The 21579-nt window shown below is 37.4% G+C and overlaps 1 protein-coding gene across 1 annotated transcript; it reads right to left on the minus strand.

Annotated features, from left to right (window-relative positions):
• Nucleotides 1–786: 786 nt before the first annotated feature.
• On the minus strand, nt 787–19912 carry LOC114357549 (uncharacterized). The gene is made up of 9 exons (XM_028311229.1): nt 19700–19912; nt 16906–18215; nt 16543–16706; nt 12336–12592; nt 10868–12180; nt 10454–10608; nt 5228–5514; nt 2441–3759; nt 787–1818 (listed from the first exon to the last, which is right to left on the minus strand). Exons 1-9 carry the CDS (start codon nt 19829–19831, stop codon nt 1647–1649), a joined length of 5109 nt encoding a protein of 1702 aa, XP_028167030.1. The 5' UTR covers nt 19832–19912; the 3' UTR covers nt 787–1646.
• Nucleotides 19913–21579: the final 1667 nt, after the last annotated feature.

Consider the following 21579-nt stretch of genomic DNA (forward strand, 5'->3'; position numbering starts at 1 on the left):
CTTGATATTCTCAGCTATTATTTAGTTAGTGCTGAGTCACTTCTCAAACCACAGAGTATAGACAGAGGTCACCCTGTGTTGCTAGGGCTGTCACTCGCCTGTTTACTTTCACGATGTTAGTTTACAGTCCGCTATGGCCTGACTTAGGGCTTCTTGCGTACGGCCACTAGACACGGGGGTGTTTGGTGGCCGCTAAAGGAGGACCCGTGGCGGCGGCGCGCGTATGTGTTCACGCGCACCGTTAGCGAAGACCAGGGGAAGTACTACTCCCCTGAAGCCAGTCGTCGCTTGCTCAAACAGAGCGAGCCACAGTCTGGGGCGGAGCCGCGAAAGAATGTCTGGGCCGTCTAGCTCGGACAATAACTCGCAGCACCGTCCCAAAGACTTCGGGAGGACACCGTCAGGTTTTAGTGAGTAGGCCCTGCCCATCTGGCAGGGAGAGCCTCACATAACGCACTGGTTCCCCCGGGCCAGTGGGTATGCAATTTCATGCATTTCCTGACGAAAAAAAAGGGGCTTCTTGCGTAGTAGTCCAAGGGTTGTCCACAAGGCAAACAAATTAACTACTTAACGCACAAAGATAATATGGTTAGATGATTTGTGACAGAACCCGTTAGCTTTTTGTTTCTTAATTTGTATTTAGGTAATTATGCCGGTATTCCTAATTAAACTTCAAGTAAACTCAGCACTTTCCGAAATTGTTTGTCTCGAAGCGCTAGTAGGAAAAAATAATGATAACAATTTAATTTGTAATACAAAAATCTTTATTTCTTTTATACTAAAAAAATCTAATCTTGCTGGACTCAGGCATGCCATTTAGCGTATCACATGACAGTTGGTGGCACGTCCAGGGAACTGATATGCAAGTGTACCAGTTTCAGTTACTGACTTGACCTTAAGTTACGAATGACGTCCATTAGTTTGACTTCTATCTGGAGGTGATTCTAAGGTAATTCGCTGACAATAGACGATGTAAATTGTACAGAATTTACATAAACACACAGGCATTGTAAACAGTGGAGTGTTTAAAAAGACATTAATCTTTGAAATCTATTTGTCATGCCTTCATCATGGCGAAACATGGTGCATCACCAGTCTGATTCTTATTATGTCAGTTCTTATTTTACTTTCTGGTTGAGAAGGCATAGGTACTACTCCATTAACGAATTCCTCCTGGACAAATTAAAAATGTGATCATAAAATGTTTGCATGTAAAATTATAAAATGAACAGGTTAGTATTAAGTAACCATTTATATATTGCACGCCATCTGCTTGGCAAATTGTAGCTGAACAATTCACGTTTAAATTTAAGACCCATCAATGTATTATATGTACCTACAATTGCAATAAACTAATTTGATTTGATTTGGTTTGATATTAAGTCTCGAAGCACTTTTTTTTTCAACAAAAACTTCACCTAAATGTCTGAAAGCCAAGCTTCTTCGTGGAGGGTAAAAAATATAATTATGAAAAAATGTGCTTCACTTTGGATCTCATCGTCACGTTTTGTGAAGTGAGATTGTCCAAAATGAGTCGCAATTCCAAGAAAATAAAAACGTTCAGACTAATAACTACTTCACTAATAAATAGAAAAAAAAATAATTAGCTTATCTTAATAATATTTAATATTACGATTGCTTAATCCTTAGACAATGCAACGCGGTAAATATTCCCGATACAAATCTTCCCAGAACTCCACATCTTCCTGCTCCGGGTGGGATTTGGTAGCCAGAGTGTTCCCAATATCCAGGTATTCCTGACCTTCGGTAGTGAATGGAGTCCATTTCACGCCGAGAGAGTCATCTGGTGTGGGGTGCCTACAAAATAATTTTATATTATTATTGAGAGCAATTCAGTGAAAAACCTCTCCTTGATAAAAATCGGGTCTCAGAGGCAAAATTTGAAATTATAAAATGACTTAGTATTTATGAGACCACCCATAAGGTGGACCGATGAAATCATAAAGGTAGCAGGAAGGCGCTGGACGCAGGTCGCTACTTATCGATCAACATGGAATTCATTGGGGGAGGCCTATGTTCGTTCAGCAGTGGATGTCCTATAGCTGAAATGATGATGATGATGATCAGCATTTATGTTTGCTTCATAAATTCAACCTGAGTGTCTGAATGAAAATTGAAAGTCAACATTACCTATTGGTAGGTGTAATTAATTACGAAAGTCAAGATAACGACTGAAACATTAATTAAATAATATTCCAAGTACATGTTAATCTGTCTCCATTTATGAATATGCATGTATGAATAAGCAACAGGTTTAGAGCTCGTAGGTACATGACAATGTCTTAATGTCTTAAAAGCTTAAATATATTCCTAAAACATTTTGCGACGCAGATTAGTTAGTGACTGGTAAATCAACAGAAGTAATGTAATTTGTCTCGTAAATTCCATTCTATATTTTTTAAAGTTTAGGTAAACTTACCCATATTTTGCGAAGTTTGTCCACAACTTTGTGACGTTGTCAATTAATTTGAAACTTTCAGGGCTTATATTTATTTTCTGATTGGTTATTTTAACCGGGAACAAGTAAGGCAAGTCGTCCGTGTGACAAACTAAAGATTTGTTATCTTTGAAGATTTCTACCGCCCGTAATACATTCATTAACTGGTTGCGTTCAGATTTGCAAGTGAACTTGTACAAATAAGTGTTAGTTCTCTTCGCACAAAACTTGGCCCAACATATTATTTCAAATATAAAAAAGTCGATGTTCAAAAATCGCAGAAGCTCTTCAATGGTGTCCATTGAAGCAAATTTGTTTTTCATGTAAAACTGTTTCACTTTTCTCGCCAAAACTAACTGGTCTTTCAATGGACATTCAATCATCATGCGTTTAGGAACGTAACTTTCCACATAGTCATTTATAAATTTGAAGAAATTATTAACATCACCACACAAGTTGAAAATAAACGCCAATACTCCTTCATGTTCAGTGTATCCCACAATAACTTCAACGTCTTTATTTATATTGTTTTGCAAAGCGTCAAAGATGTCTCCGTAGAAAAATCTTTCATTTTCACCAAATTTTTTCTCATCTACAACACCCAGAAATGTTTGGCACGGCTTCTTGGATAGCGTTGCAGATTCGCTTACGTTAACAAACGCTTCCGGTGGCTGGTTTTTGAAGAACTCGTATAACTCCTTATCATCTTCAGAGAGGCATCCCAATTTGCGAGCTATAGTCAGGCCAGTTTCACGGGGCGCAAAAGCTGAGGCCCAGTAATTAACAGGAGACCCGCTCTGGATGATAGCTCTTTTAAAAAGTCCTTTGGACATAGGTGATAGGAGTTGGAACCCAACACTAGTCGCCCCGCAACTTTCTCCGAAAATAGTGACGTTAGTTGGATCTCCTCCAAAACGACTGATGTTTTTCTGTACCCATTTGAGGGCAAGAACCTGGTCTTTCATTGCGGCGTTTCCAGGGATGTCTTCTGTGTCCAAACAGAGGAATCCAAGAACGCCTAATCTGTAGTTGAAAGTTACTAAAATTACGTCATGCCTTATGAGGAATTCTGGGCCGTACATGTTGTCATTGCCGCTGCCCCACATGTACCCCCCACCATGGATCCAGACCATCACTGGGAGAGGGGAGCTGGGCTTTACACTTGGGGTGTAGACGTTGATGTACAAACAATCCTCGCTTCCTATTATAGACTTTGCTTCTAAGATATCAAACTGATGGCTAACGGGCCCAAATGCTTTGGCTTGTCGCACCCCTTTCCATGGTTTCGCCGGTTTGGGTGGCTGAAATTAAAATTATTCTTTATCAGTCACTAGTCCTTTCAATATAATATTCAAGGTTTTGTAGTATACCACTTCTATAATTATTTAATACACACATACAATATCTAGTAGGTTTTCATTTTCGTCTTCAACTAAACAGATTTTCATTTAAAGCCAAAACTGTTACTGTAACATACTGTAACATAATAATACGATTTTTTGCCCAAAATTAATACATTAAATGGTATTGACATAAAATACAGTTATGTTGATGACAAAATAATGTGCAAATACTAACAACTAATTTTTGCATTATTTTTTAACATTAACATTCAAAATATTTTTTAAACAGATTCGTTTAAAAATGTTTGTTTTAAACTGTCTGGCATAATCGTCTGGTGGTCAAGGTAACACTGGCCTTGACTTTGTTTGTCTGTACGCAATGTTTATACACATTTGAGAGAGGACACGGTATATTATACTGTATCTAATACTTTGACTGTTAGTCAGGTACGAATTAAACCATAAATTAAAAGGTTCGCAGCAGTTCCTTAGCAGCTAATAACCTAACGGGACTATTCCTGCTTCTTGTTCCCACCACTGCAACTACTGTGCAGCCAGCTAGACCGCCAATAAAAGTACTTTGTAAAAGCCTATTTGCAAAAATAAAATGAGGTTTATGAGTTTTTTAAGCATAGGAGGAGTTCAAAGTTTAAAATCGATTAACAGCCGAAAGCGATTAAACCTACTAAGTCTTTTGCATGAGAAATCAATAAATGTGGTACTATTACTTATTCTGTGGTAATACAAAACTATTTTGGAGTTATTGGAACAACTGTCATAAAAACCATACCCAAAAACTAGTAAATAATTAGTAACTGTATTACGTAGTAGATATGACGTAGTATCGCGTCGTGCGGCTCACCATTAGCTGGCAAAATTGATACTTACCGCCCTCCTATAATATTAATTGTAAACAACACGCAGTCTTGATTATAAGTGTACTATCAACTTAATATTATTCTGTGGTACCATAACATTTAAAATCTACTGCGATGAATGTGCAACAATGTCACAACAAACATTTTTATGTTTAGTGACATAAGAAATGTATAGATTACTAGCGGCCGCCCGCGACTTCGTACGCGTGGATCCCGTTTAACCCCCTTAGTGATTGAATTTTGCAAAATCCCGTCTTAGTGTGCACCTACGTTCTAAAAGGAACCCCCATGAAAAATTTGAGACTCCTAGCACTTGTAGTTTCTGAGATTTCGTAATGGGTGAGTCAGTCAATCAGTTTTTGCCTTTCGCTTTTGTAGATATAGATTTTAAACTACACGCAGTCTTCATTATAAGTGTACTATTAAATTTAAAATCTACTGCGATGAATGTGCAATGTCACAACAAACATTTTTATGTTTAGTGACATAAGAAATGTATAGTTATAAGCATAATTTTGTAATTAACTTATAAAACAAATTATACTGACCTTGAACCTTAAGTCACCAATAGGAGGTTCCGCATACGGTATTCCTCTAAAACTGCAGAACCTCCCGCCATACTCATTCGCCACCAGCTCTCCTTCGAGGATACCATCTTCAATAGACACTTGAACCGCCATATTTCTTGACGAACAAAACGGAAACGTCTCCGAAACGTCTAACCAAATGAATTGAATCAAAGCAAATGGTGATTTCAGAAGTGATTTTGCACTGTATGTATTGTAAGCATTAGTCGGCAAATTTCGCCACAGTGGAATCATAAGCAGTGCTACCTCTACAAAGTACTTCGAACATTCTCTTATTCCACAGCAAAGATTTAGCATAAAAAGACTAACCCTGGGTCGCACCATCTTACTTTAAATACAGGGTGTTGATTTCAATCCTCGCCATATTTAGGGAGTTGATTATGTAGCTTATTCTGGTCACGAATCAGTAAAATTTTACTTCGAAAAAAATTTAAATGAACTTTAACTTTAGTAAGTCAAAGAAAAATACCTATTCACTACCTTCTTTACGTGGCTTCCTTCATTAGGCTATCCGACACGATAAGCGAGCGATCGGCGTAGCTCAATGGGCACAATACAGTCATGTCGCACGGAAAATATTTGCTAAAAATGCCACTTTCGTGTGTAATTTATTTGTTGGTGGATAATGCGTTTATATAAGTCATAATACATAATCTAAATAAATATGGCGATGATTGAAATCAACACTCTGTGTAACAAACTTCATGTGTCAAACTCCATACAAAAATGCCGGTTAAAGTTATAGTTACGGTTAGAATTAAGGTAATGAAACTCAACCCAAGAAAACTTATTATAAATGTAATAAAAGTGCCTCAAAGCTACTGAATATGAAATTTATTTTCCATGATTAATTTGCCTTTATGGAAAACTACTGGCGTAAGATTGAATTAAATTATAGATATAATTTTGAATACCTAAGATTAGATTGTATTGTATATATTACTTATCTTTAGAACGATAGGGCTCGATCGAGATACAGTGTACTTATTAGAGTAATGTAGGTGGCACATCAAGCTGTACAGTTTTGTAGAAAAATCACCTCTATTAAAACTACATAAGGTGCGCCAGTGTTAATCTTGACGTGCAGTCGCCTGTAAATAAGTAGGGAAGTGTAAAAATCTCCGATGTCCATTTGTTGTTAGACGATATTTATTTCAAACGTTTTTAAAATCTAAATTGAAGGATGTTGCTTAAACTTGTTTAGGTGCTTATAATCATTTAGATTAGATTCAAGGTCAACCAAGTAAATAAACAACTCGTATACCTACTTATGTTTGTCTATACTAATATTATAAAGCTGAAGAGTTTGTTTGTTTACTTGAACGCGCTAATCTCCGGAACTACTGGTCCGATTTGAAAAATTCTTTCAGTGTTAGATAGCCCATTTATCGAGGAAGGCTATAGGCTATACAACATCACACTACGATCAATAGGAGCAGAGTAATAATGAAAAATGTTGAGAAAACGGGTTTTCATGCGTACGAAGTCGCGGGCACAGCTAGTTTGTTGATAAGTACTTACTAATCTGTTACAAGTAAATACCTTTAAGTAAGCTGAAATGCTCTTCCATCAAGGTTTAATCAAATATCATCCATGATCAATTATTTTATTTGGAGTGTTCAGCGAGTTTGTAATAATGTATCACTTATGACTATGGCCTGTTAACCTCTTCACCGACTCACGTTTCCCATATTTAGGTCAATTCTTACAGGAGAGTGTTGCGACATTATCAGTCATAGAACATACCAGTACAATTCCAGGAAATCAAAAGGAGCACGTTGTCTAGAAGATTTTAAAATCATGTTGATTTTGTAGCTATAAGGTAAATATCATATAATATTATTTATTTTATTCGGATTGATTTACATAAGGGCCTGTACAGTGTACATTAAAACATCAAAGAGATTCACACAGCTACCTGGCAGGTACATTATTGAAAAAACATTCCATTATTTCTCGTAAGTAGGTATACGCAATTGAGAATGTTACTAGGTATGCAAAATCACTTGAAACCTATGTTACAGTAAAGCTTTTACATATACAAATACATTTGTTTTTATTTCATTTAATAATACCAAGTAGTTATGATTTTATAGGCATTCAAAGTTCGCTTAAATATAGAGTCCCGCCGACGGTCACGTGACCCCGCGTGACGTACATTCACAGTGTCCGCTCACTAGACAACGGATTTAAACATACTTAAATAAATTTTTTTTGTAAATACATACATATTATACTAACACCCAGACCCATCACAGAAATTAAAATTGAACCAAACCCAAACTTGATGCGATTGTGTCGTTTTATTGCGAATTACCTTCCAGCTCCATCATCAGACCCTGATTACTATATAGAATTGAAGTACTCATCAATACAAAACGAACGAGCCCAAACTCGATGGATTTAAGTCGTTTTATTATAGAGTTCCTATGGCCACCTTCCAGCTCCATCATCAGATCAGCTCCATGTCATCATAATATTGCATGGTCAATAATGGTCATCCAAATCACATGTGTATGCGAAATTTCAGCTTAATCGGTTGCCCGGAAGTGGGTCTTAATTCAGCTTGCAAGATTCCACCCATACAAATATGAGCCAGTCACTGTACTATGACGTCACGCGCATAAAATGGCGGGCCAGCCGCCGCCCGCACTTTTAAAATTCAATATCTTAGAAACTAATTGTAGTCCAGTCAATGAATGCTTTAACGACGGTGTAGAGAGAAATCCGTGGAACACAATTTCTGACCTCGGGACTTTATAGGAGGTGAACATAGCAAAAGTCCCCGCCCTTAGCCCTTGAGCCGGCGGGGAGAGGGGGGTTTAAAGGTACTACTTTTCGGTTTTTCGCTTAATTCTCGGAAACTATGCGTCCTAGTGACATGACTACTATGAAACAAAAAAAGCTTATTCAATTTGCTACAGGTGAGACAGTCAAGTTTTTCTATATCTTTTATAGTTTTCACGGCATAGGCTCTAGAAGGTCTGTAATATTGGATATTTTATTTTTGTTTTACATGTTCCCATCAGGAGAAAATCGAATAAATCAACATTAAGCAAACATTTTAGACATGCGGGAGCATGTTAAGCCTAGTTCCAGGGAAGGGACTGCACCGTGCGTATATTTAGACGACCCAATTGGAGCCACTTTTGACTCCTCATCACTCAAAAACTACTGTGCGTTAACACTTCAAATTTGGCTCATGTATTGAGACTTGCAAGATAAAAATCAGCTTCAAATTTCATAAATATACCTCAAACGGTTATTTAGATATTGACGTTCAAAAATCGACATTTAGAACACTAAAATCTATCTATCACCTGTGAAATGTTAAAATTTACTGTTCTTTTATTTGTTCCTTTGTATTTACACATCTACCTATCTGGATGCCAAATTTGAACCTTCAAGGTCATCTGGAAGTTGTTAGAATTTGGTATATAGGTCAGATATGTAGATTTTTGGACGTCAATACCTAAAGAACCGTTTGAGGTATATTTATGAAATTTGAAGTTTATGTTTATCTTGCAAATCTCAACACATGAGCCAAATTTGAAGTGTTAATGCACAGTAGTTTTTGAGTGATGAGGAGTCTAAAGTGGCTCCAATTGATTCGTCTAAATATACGCACGGTGCAGTCCCCTCCCTGGAACTAGGCTTAACATGCTTCCACATGTCTAAAATATTTGCTCAATGTTGATTTAGTCGATTTTCTCCTGATGGGAACATGTAAGACAAAAATAAAATTTCCAATATTACAGACCTTCTAGAGCAGACTCCGCAAAAACTATATAAGATATAGAAAAACTTGACTATCTCACCTGTAGCAAATTGAATAAGCTTTTTTTGTTTCATAGTAGTCATGTCACTAGGACGCATAGTTTCCGAGGATTAAGCGAAAAACCGAAAAGTGGTACCTTTAAACCCCCCTCACCCCGCCGGCTCAAGGGCTAAGGGCGGGGACTTTTGCTATGTTCACCTCCTAACTAGTCTAAATAAAGTCCCGAAGTCAGAAATTGTGTTCCACGGATTTCCATCTATAATGCTTTATTGACTGGACTATTGATGTATCGAAATAATTCATTCACGTGTATTTTTCATTTTTAACAGGAAATACAGAAAGCTAAAAAACAAAATTAGTGAACATTCTTCATTAAGAAGGCGTTAATTACTGTAATTGCAGAGCTCCGCAAGGTGCATCCATTTCTGTGTACGCGACAGCGTTGCATTTTTGTTTGGAAAGAGGTTTTAACATGATCTGTGGACATCATCTAATCTACACCTTTTAAAAGGGGTACGATACTACGATATTTCCAGACTTTATTAGATTTTTTTTTAACACTCCTAATATTTTATGTGCGGCTGGCACACAATTTTATATGAAAGCTTGAAACATTATATTTTCGAATATTGATCTAGTTTATTCTGTAATCTATTATTGATAACGTTGGATAGAGCTCATGAAGCACTTTCAGAATCAGTAACCATCTTTGGATAAATTGTATAGTTTAGAAATAATCGAGTGAGATCACTTATCGTTTCCACACAGTTATTTTATTTATTAAAACACAAAAAAAGATGTTTCAAAGTGTATATTTCATGTGACAATATAAATTAATAAAAGTTAGTAAAAAAAATCCTTATTAAGGTTCGGCCAAACCAACGCGATCACATGCGATCAGCCGGCGTGCAGTGATGGCGATCAATGCATTAATGCAATGCGATCGCGTTAATTTGGCCGAACCTTAAGTCTGGTCGCCATCACTGCACGCCGCGCCGCGGCGGCTGATCGCGTGTGATCGCGTTGGTTTGGCCGAACCTTAACTATTTCTATATTCTATACTATCTATAAAAAAAGTGGAAAATTGTTACAAATTAAAACAACGATATAACAAAAGCATAGATGCGAGCGTGCTAAGCGTAATCTTTTCATTGTGGTGAAATTGTAATCTTTTGGCAACTTCCATAAATAGAAAAGTAAAAAAGATATGCTTAAAAAAATAGTGCGTCTTGAAGTTCACTCTTTCTACAAATAATAATAATAATAAAATAAGATTAAGGTCGCGGAAAGCACTGGATACGGGAAGTGCAGGGCTGGTCATCGTAGAAACCCTTGGGGAGGCCTATATCCAGCAGTGGACGACGGCTGAAATGAAGAAGTAAATCCCCGTTAAGGTAATTCGACACCACCTTCCTCGTATATGCCAGTCCAGAATTCGTTGACGTCAGCATCAGGAGCTCTGTCAACGCGCAGCGTGGAGTTGATGATCAGGTAGCCCTTGGAATCGTTGTCGTACTCGGGCCAGTCCACGCCGAGAGAAACGTCAGGAGTCGGAGTTGGATCCCTAAAAGTGGAAGATTTTTAATTTTATAGTCTTTCCTCCGGAAAATGCTTCAGTTTTCTTGAATTCAATATATCATTAAGAAAAAGTGTGAGTAATCAAACACGAAATCTATAGAAATTCTTGTGACCCTTAATAATATAAATGTAATTCTAATCGTGGACAAATAGATTATTATTAAATGTGTGCTGATATAAAACAGTAATCGAATATTATTTTTCGTAAACTAAAATATTGTGCTAATAAAAAATTAAGAACATACCCATATTTAACAAAATTTGTGAACAACGTAACTGTTTGATTAACGAGTCTGAAGATCTCTGGTGATAGGGCTACTGGTCTACCAAGGGTAACAATAGATTCAAATAAATACAACAAATCATCTGAATGCGCCAATCCAAAAATTCCCAACGGCACCCCTTGTGAAGAAAACCGGTTCCTTTCTGACAAAGTGTAGAATTTGTAAAGATACCTCTTATTTCCACCAGGCAGATGTTTTAAAAACCTATTGACGTTATAAACAAATATTTCATCGCTTTGATACTTAAGATACTCTTTTAATGTTACAATATTTATGGCTCTGTTTCCAAAATATTGTTCAGATATTTTAGCGGCTAATGCGTTCGGGTCAACATTGTTTTTTCCATACAGCAAAATTTCACGAGGAACTAATAATTGGCGCATATTGTTGTATTTTTCGAGTGAATTGTTGATTTTTGTCAATAAGAATAGGTATTCCAAACTAGTGTACCCAATCAGCAAGTCTACTGCAGCGACGTTCCCTCTTTTAAGCGACTCATTTGGAGGTTCGACCAAAAATCGTTCTTGCCCTAAGTCTTCTTCTGGAGCAGGTTGGAACGCCGTCATTTTCAATTGAATATATTGCCATTCTTCTTCTTCTGGTATTACGATAGGCACCTTATTGACAAGACTATAAGCTGGCTGTTCTTGCAGGAATTTTAACATTTCGTCAGGATCAGTTGTGTTGCTGCCTAATAAGTTACCGAGAGCGAATGACCGTTTTGTTAATTCATACGAGATTGCAAATTCGCAAAATGGTACGCCGCTCAGGGCTATGGCTCTCTTGAACAATCCTTTGGACATCGGTGACATCATGTGATACGTCACTGACGCTGACCCTGCACTCTGTCCAATAAGAGTCACCTCGTTAGGGTCGCCGCCGAATTTGTGGATGTTATCGTGAACCCATTTCAACGCCAAGTTCTGGTCTTTCAATCCAGCATTGCCTGGAACATCCTTCGTATCTAGCTTGAGAAATCCCAAAGCATCCAGCCTGTAGTTGGTTGTAACTAAAATAACTTTTTTATCCATTATAAAATCTGGGCCGTATATAAGTGAGTTTCCTGATCCAGTCATAAATGCACCTCCATGAATGTAAAACATCACTGGCAGAGGTTTCTCTGGCGTGAGGTCAGGTGTGTAGACATTTAAAAACAGACAGTCCTCGCTGCCTGGTAAATAGGTTCCGAATATTAGTCTGTCAAATTGGACGCACCTAGGGCCGTGTACAAGTGCTTCTCTTAGCCCTGTCCATGGCTTGTGAGGTATAGGGTCCTGAAATTCGACATATAAGAAAATAACAAAAATATCCTCTACATAATGTAATATGTAATATTATAGACTAATAATTTTAGACAAAATGTTAAGTATCGCTCTTAACAATAACTTATTACTTTTTGCCCTAAAAGCTTTTCGAGATTACTAGGTACCTTAAATCTGAGATTTCCAACTGGCGGCTCCGCATAAGGAATCCCTTTAAAACTGTAGTACTCCCCTCGACCAGTGGACGTGGGTCTGCGAACTCCCAGTAATAGCCCTTCGTTTACCTGGACGACGGTCGATTCGACATAAATAATCTGGGAAGAGAAATTGTTGTTTTTTAAAAAGGTGGACATTTCAAGTGAATATCTTAATTGATCACCAATCACCGCAAAGGTAATATTAATTCTGAAATTTCTTTGTGTATCTCTTAAAAGGGTTTCCGGTTTACCGGACTATTCCCACTTTCCCACCGCTGCAACTCCTGTGTAGCCAGATCTACAGCTTGACCGCCAATAAAAACCCAACCAATGAAGGTCAAGTTTCTCCCAGAGGAAAGTTAAACTGTCATTGGACCCGCAACGAAATGAATCAGAAGAACACGCGGAGTGCGGGAATTTTGATCCGAAGAATCCGAGCGTCATTATTGTTGTGTGCGTGCACTCATGGATGATTTTGCGTGCACCGATAACAGTCAACCATTAGTGGAAGAATGGGGGGCGCGTCTTCGTGGATGGAACAATTATAAAAAGAAAAGAAATATAACAAGTCATGAACAGAGATGCTCTGGTTTTGGTGTGCCCCAGGGAAGTATCCTAGGCCCTACCCTGTTCCTGATCTACATTAATGACTTGTGCAACCTCAACATAGGTCATGGTAAACTTATATCATACGCCGACGACACAGCGCTATTATTCACAGCCAAAAGTAGCGCGGAGCTTTATGAGACTGCACAGCTAGGTTTTAACATTGTAACAAACTGGCTTCACTGCAATTTACTAACACTAAACGCTGACAAGACTAAATTCATACACTTTTCCATGCGCAGCCGACACGAAAATTCAAAAAATGCTTACCTTTCTGCACACCAATGTCAAACCTCCCTGACTCCGACTATTTAGGTCTTTTTTAAGTACTTACCGTTGATAAAATATTGAGCGATATCCATGTTAACGTAGCCATGGTGACGGATGCACAATAGCCTTTGCCAATTCACTATTGTATTTATAGTGTATTATCTAGGTCTCTGTGATGCACAAGTATCATAGTTACTTAAATGCAGATGCCATTGTCAATAATAACACCAATTGAAGAGTTTAAGTGACTGATTCACGCTACTTATAAATTAAGCCGTCGATCACACCTAAAACGTATCGTTGGAATCCCTACTTATCATAAATTAAAACTTTGAAGAAACTGCATAAGAAATTGATGATTGATAGAATAGATGCTTATACAGGATGGTTAGACTTGAATATTGTACAATTTTGACGATCATCATCATCATTTCAGCCACAGGACGTCGTACACTGCTAAACATAGGCCTCCTCCAATGACTTTCATATCGCACGGTTGGTAGCGGCCTGCATCCAGCGCCTTCCTGCTAGCATGTGGGTGGACGTTCCACGTTGCGTTTTCCAGTACTTGACCTCCACTCTAGAATCTTGCTGCCCCACCGGCCGTAAATTTTCACAAAATTTTCTAAAATATGCATTTTGTAAATACTCCCTTTATGATAAATCTGAAATCTTGCTTAATTTATAATCAAGTCTACCATCAGCAGTTTATTCCTAATCGGCTAAGGACTGCGATATTGCAATCACAATAGTTCAATGGCAAATGAATATAGGTAGGCGATGTTGTGAAGAGTTTTGACTTTAAAGTTTTATGTTCGCTCGTGCATGCATAAGTCATGCCCTTTTGTTCTTAAAAATCAATAGGCACATTATAGAGGATGCCTTGACCATACTTGAAAGTGAAAGTCACAAAATGAAGTCCATAATATTATCCTAAATTAAACATAATCGTAACATACATGGGGTTGATTTGGATAATTGTTACAGTCAAGACTCAATCGATCAAAATCACTTTTGACTGCAAAAATCAGTCAAAATCACTTTTGACCGAGGGCGTTAGTCAAAATTACTTTTGAATTAGACCTTGACCTTGAAATATCACTAGCGTGGTGAAAAGAAACCGCGCACTGTTTTTCGCGTGTTCAGTAATTACGCCCTGTGTCCTATTACCTCTCATCTACATTTAGTTGCTTGTCTCGCTATGATTTGCATCGTAATTTTGTATAATGAAGTTTCAATTATTAATAATTACTAGGGCAATCGTACAAAATTGAGGAATCGGCCAAATAGTGCGACATTGCTGCCCTGAGCGGGCGGTGGGATGCTGCCAGAGCGCGCGATCACGGGCGAGTAACCCTGTTACTCGTTGGAAAAAGAATTCCCGTCCAGTCACACCGTTACTTGATCTCTTTAAAATATATTGTCCGCAACAGATACTGTCAAATTCTATAGAAAAAAACGGCCCGACACTTCTCCGCGGTGCTCCGCTCCGCCTTGGTGGAAACCCGGCCTTACTGCCATAATTATGTTTGTCTCGAAGTGCTGGTAGGGCCCAAATGATAAGGAGACATGTAAAGTGCCCCATAAGGGCTACCTTTTTTTTATATATTTGACGTTTATAAGTGCCACTTGTGGTCTAAACTGAATAAATATTTTTGATTTTGATTTTTTGATTTTTTTGACTGCATCTCGCAAAACTGGAATAATGTACTTAAATAATACCTTCAAGTAAACTGAAAATATGGCCTCCCATCAAATATTTTATTTAGAGTATTTAACGAGTTTTTAATAATAATTTTATTTTTGTTACAGGTATGTGATAACCTACAGCTAGACAGTGAACCCAATAAGTAAGTCTCCAATTTAACACTACTAGACAATCATTAAAGTTTAAGGCTGGGTTGCACCATCTTAATTTAACTTTGACAAACGTCAAAAATCTGTCAAACTCCATACAAAATACACCGGTTATCGTTAATGTTACGGTCAAAGTTAGGTGGTACAACTCAGCCTAAGAATTTAACGATTAATTACCATCTCCCTATAAGCTAACGACAACCAAGTCATTCTACAACCCAATGATTTATGATCACTTATGACTAAGGCTTGTTAACTTCTACACCGGCTTACGTTTCCCATAATTATTTAGGTCAGTTGGACTGTTTCAAGAACCCAGGGTATTAATAGGGGAGACCAAGGTGAGTTGTACTAAAGAGAGTTGTGACATTGTCGATTTTTGGAAAGATCAGCGAGCTCGCAACAGCGCGTAGGTATTTGTTAGCTTGAGACTTCTAAAAATAGCGCACTCTCGGGCTCACTAGTTTAATAAGTTCCAAAAAACGAAAATTTCACAACACTCCTCTGTTACAAATCACCTCGGTCTCCCCTAATTGGACCATTACATCGCTGTACCGAAAACCGATCCTTTACAAACAGATCGCATTCGTGAGCGATTGTTGATTTTCTTACACCTGTTTTGTGGAGGAATGTGGCTCAACAATGCTTGACTTTTGCTGATGGACAGATGACCTAGTAAAGTCACGATAGATGCAAAAGAAAAGAGTATAACTATTGATTAATTAATATTAGTTTAATGTCTGTGTAACAAAGTTCGATTCAAATTATAAAAAGCTTGACAAGATTTTATTATTACAAATGTTATAAAATATTGTTGATAATTTTACACTATGTAACTACTCGTAGACTAAATCTATATTATTCAAAACTATCAGATTCTATCAATCGAGTAGTCATTATTTTGAAAGATTTATTGTAGGTAGGTACAATTTTCCTGCCCCAGCGGCCATCAGCTCTTCGAGCTATGTGCCCCGCCCACTGCCACTTGATTTTAGCGATTCTGCGGGCTATGTCAGTCACTCTGGTTCTCCTACGGATCTCCTCATTTCTGATTCGATCACGCAGGGAAACTCCGAGCATAGCACGCTCCATCGCTCTTTGGGTGACCTTGAGTGGCAGGAAAGTTCTTGAGTGGCGACCACGAGCTGGAAGACGTAGCGTGGGCAGGCCTCCCACTAGGTGGACCGACGATCTGGTGAAGGTCGCGGGAAGTACCTGGATGCAAGCAGCGCAGAACCGGTCTTTGTGGAAATCCTTGGGGGAGGCCTTTGTCCAGCAGTGGACGTCTTTCGGCTGAAACGAACGAACGAACGAGGTACAATTTATAGAAAAAATAAATAAATGAAGAGGTTACGCAATATTATCTGTAGTTTTTTAATAATGATAGGAGGTCCAATTTATTACATCGACATAACTAAAACGTTTTGAAATATCCCATTATATTATAGAAATTGTAAACCAGCGTAATCGTAGATAGATTTCCAAAAAGCGACGCTTTCTGAATCTAATTTCTGTCCAATTGTCAAGGACTCAGATATATCGCCGTAGTTTTCTTTGTCATCATACTCCGGCCAAGATACGCCCAAGGAAGAATCTGGTGTAGGGTTCCTGAAATATAAATAATAGAAACTTAGATAATGATTGTATTAGACTTATAAAGATTATAACAATAAAAGATGATAAGGAGGCGGGTATAAAATTTACAGCTTCATTATTTATTGTGTATTTGGAAATACTATTATAAGACGAAATTTGATTTTACTCCTCATTATTATTACTGATTGATCAAGAAGTGTTATGCACTTACCCATATTTAACAAAGTTGGTGAACAAGGTGCAAGCCAATCTCACCATTTTATATTCCTTACTATTCTTTTCCATCTTAATATTAGCACGTTTGGAGTCAAACAAGTACATCAGGTCATCTAAATGCGAAGCTCCTGTAATTCCATACTTTTGTCCAGAAGCACCAAAAACATTTCGGTTGGAGTAACATGAAAATCTATAAAAATACTTCTTAGACTTTCCAACACCTCTTAGCAGAGTCAAGTATCTGTACACGTCATAAGTAAAGGTACATTCATTCGCATAAACAAGGAATTCCTTCATATTCTCAAAGGTCATTTGTTTTTTTCCAAAGTAATGTGCTCGAATCTTGTCTGAAATTTCTAGAATTTTCGAAGGTGGACATTCATTCAATATTTTCCTAGGTACTAACAATTCTGGGTACCTATTGTATTGTTTTAACAGACCTTTCTCCAAAAATGGTATGCCTACCAATACTTCCATGTTCGTACAACCAATCAAAACATCGACGTCGTTTATTTTGCCGCTTTTCAATACATCAAAAGGCGCTTCAGTTAAGAAATGGTCTTGACCAAAATTTTTTTCTGCAACAGGCGTAAAGTGAAACATCTTAAGATTATTGCACGTGATTTCCTCTGCAGCAAGTAAGCATGGATTAGGGCTGATTAATTTTTCAACTGGAAGCGATTGTAGAAATTCCAGAAGCTCATTTGGATCATCAGTTTCTAAGCCTAATTGTTTGCCGAGTACGAAGGCTCTTTTCCGGGGATGAAACGCCTGGCTCCAGTCACAAAACGGCACTCCACTCATCGGTATAGCTCTCTTAAAGAGACCTTTCGACATAGGAGAAAGAACATGTAATCCACACGACGAGCCCCCCGCGCTCTCTCCAAATATGGTCACATTATTCGGATCTCCGCCGAATTTGGCAATATTTTCTTGAACCCACTTTAAAGCGAGGACTTGATCCTTCATGCCGGCATTCCCAGGGACCTCTTCAGTGTCCAAGCATAAGAACCCCAGAGCATCTAGTCTGTAGTTGATTGTAACTAATACAACATTATGGGTCATTAGAAAGTCTGGACCATAGTAGTCGTCATCTCCTGAGCCACTTTTGAAGCCTCCTCCATGAATGAATACCATGACAGCCAATGGAGTTCCAGGGTTAAGGTTTGGCGAGTAAACGTTTAGGTATAAACAGTCTTCGCTTTCTGAGATCAACTCTTCGGTAAAAATATCTACTTGTGGACATTTAGGCCCGAATTTGGTGGCTTTTCTGATGCCATTCCATGCCAAGGGTGGTTGGGGTGCCTGAAATAAAATAATAAGCCCTTTAGTTACACATTTAAGAGTTTGTGGCTAACTTATCAATTAACCCAAACACACTATAACTGAATGGAGCTGCTGTAAAATTAATATTGATTAAAGTACAGATGATTACACATCAAGATCTGCGACATCTTATTCAGTAATAGGTGCTATGTTGAAAAATATAGCAACAAATAAACTAAAATTCTAGTGTCATACAAGAGAAACGATTGTGTTCAGCATTTTTTTCTGAATGGTGACACGGTATAATTAATTTGCGATACTTTTAAAAAGGTTCCAAAAATCCACGCAATAAATAAAACTGTAAACATTGTTTAAATTATTTGCCTGCTATTTTTATAAGGCTAAACATGAGATCATTGTAAAAACCGACATCCTCAACCATGTTTGAAGCAAATAAAGACATTCTTATTCTTATTGCTCGTAAGCAGTTGTATGTTCACTTCTTCGCGAACAAAATAAAAACCTGACACAATAGTATATTGTGTGATAAGAAGATATTAATTTATGAGTCTTATGTTCTTATCACTAAATACAAAATTATTTTTAATTTTACTATTACGCTGGTCAAGGCGACCCTTTACAAGGCTTGGGAGCCTACGGGTGACGAGCTATTGGACGTGGAGAGAGTCATTAATTATACACATATTTTCTACTTTGCCGAACATTTGCACGAGAACGGTTTGTCTAAAACATAATAATATGAATTTGGTCTTATTTAATGCAGGATTAAATGCCCTTAAACCGTCAGGAAGGCCACTTTTCGATAGAGTAAGTCCTTTACGCGGTATAACCGGAAAATCGAAAAAGCGCCCCTTTCGGGGGCCCCCACCACTTAAGCACAACTCCGTCGAAGTCGAAAACCTAGGAGAGTCTTTATGGGCAACTAATGAAGGCATTAAAGGACTAAAATCTTTAGTAGGAATTATTTCCGATTTAATTCATTTTTGTGTTTAATTCTACTGGCCTAGATAGTTGTGCCCGATTTTAAATTGTATGAAGAATCGGCCAAATCGAATCGGTGTAGTGTGCTCACTCCCATATACTCGTATGCCCATACTGATCAACTGCCCGACTAAACTATCGGCCGACGAAAAATCAACGGTGTGCGCCTACTCTAAGCTACCTATCTTGCTCAAACTGCAGAGTCACTTGATTTCATTTATCCGTCTTGCACGTATATTGCACGTTGATTTTAACATGGCAGGTATTTATCTTTACACTTAACAAGTACGCCACACAAACTAAAGTGACGTGCACTTGTAATCGGTATTTAGTAAAGGTAAAACCTGTCACGACACTAACACGCAAAGAAGCTGCGGCGCTTTTGATATAATCGTTTGTGCAGAATGCATGGTATAGGTTTCTTGATGCATTTTTACACTTTTGTATCTTAATACATACCGATTAGCACTGAAGACTTGATGAATATGCCATTTATATATATTTATAAAAAACATACACACCTTGAACCTCAGTTTCCCCAACGGAGGAGCAGCATACGGTATTCCCTTGAAGCTGAAGAACTTCCCTTCTCCAGTGGAAGTCTCCAGCTGCTCCCCCTCCAGCCAGCCCTGCTTTATTTCCACTTTCACCATCGCGACCAGAACCGAACTAACTCACGTGCGCACGCGCCTGTGTACACAGACTACTGGTAAACAGGCTGTTGACTTGGTGATTGGAACAAAAATGTTCGCCCGTATTCATAAACGAATCATAAACAAAAAAGATAAGCAGGTTAGCCGTTCATTTATTATTTAAATAAAGAGGAAAGATTTGTATGTTTGTAAATTTAATAGGTTTCGAAACTATTGGACCGATTTGAAAGCCTCTTTCACCCTATTTTTTCTGAAGACAATACCTACCTAACTTACAATAATTTTATCATGCTGATCTTTTCAATTCTTTTTTACATGGTAGGATTTTTATTGAATATTTTATAGTCTTACCATAGAATAAACAATTAGGTATTATAATACTTACTTAGGTACCTACCTTTTAAATTATGTATTTTTATCTTGTCTTGTCTTGTGTGGTGGGCAATAAAGTGTGTTCTATCTATCTTAGGGTAGTAGAAAAGTTGATCAAATTGAATTTTTTCGAGAATTTTTCATTATTTATGAACTGTTTCTTTTTAAATCATGTCCATTCCGTTTAATATAAAATTGACACAATAAACATTATGTTAAAAACCGATAAACTGTTTTCAGTTCCAGCGGATGTGAATGCAAAAAATGATTAATTAAACATTAAATTTATATTTCGAATAAGAAAGATAAGAAGATAAAGACAAGAACAAAAATTTAAGAGGATCGGTTGGTCATTATTGGTCAATGTGAACCTATACACATACACACTACAGTCCATGTTATTGAGCACACATACACAGTCCAAGCCAACGTCACAAAATATAATTTGTGCCAACGTTTTGTTGGCGGTAAGATAAATTACCTACTGTTACTTGTAAATTCAAATTAAGTTTGTTATGCTCCTGCTTGGATACTGTTTTGTACTACTGAAAAATATAAGTACACAAGTCTTACTATTATTTTTGTACCATTTATTACCACTTATTTTTTACCATTACCATTTATTTTTGTACGATGGACATTATTTAATACTTCTGATAAGTCCTATGATATGATATGATGCGATAAATTATACAAGTTCAATGCATTAGTTAGGTAGGTAATTCAGCTTTTACCCATTGAAGATCTCCTTGAATTACTACTTAATTATTAGATAAAATAATGGAGATTCATTAAAATTACTGTATCATAAAAATAATAAGAAATAACGGTTATGGGAATGCGCAAGAACAGCCCAACAAACTTTTCATAGCAAAGTTTTACTGTTGATAACTTTTGCTACGAAATTCTACTTTATTTATTGACTCTTATTTTTGAGTTTTATTCATTGATCTGCTTGATTTTTTTCTTTGTTAATTTTTATGTTTTAAATGAACTGAATTAATTAAAAGGACATGAGCTCCCCTGGCTTACCTGGAAGTCTTTAAATAGACTTCGGACAGGTTGGCCGTAGTAAGGACAATCTGGTCAGGTGGGGATTCTTGGATGGCTCAAACATGGAGTGCTGGTGATGTTTTGTTCCACATGATGTCGTGCCCTGAGTGCCCGAGCAACTGCACTCAAGAGGATTTAATGAATGCTGCTGACAACGCCACTCTTGTAGCGGAGTTTTGGGCTGACACTGTGTAAGTTTGTTGTCGACACGATAAGAAGAAGAAAAATGAATTAGAAAAACTGTTGTTGTAATAAGATATACCTTAAATTTATTTTATTTACATAGCCTTTGATCATTTAGCAACATTTTGAAATCTTCACAT

Source organism: Ostrinia furnacalis, unplaced genomic scaffold, assembly GCF_004193835.3.
Source record: "Ostrinia furnacalis isolate ACB-3 unplaced genomic scaffold, ASM419383v2 OfSCF3220, whole genome shotgun sequence".
NCBI classification, from domain to species: domain Eukaryota; kingdom Metazoa; phylum Arthropoda; class Insecta; order Lepidoptera; family Crambidae; genus Ostrinia; species Ostrinia furnacalis.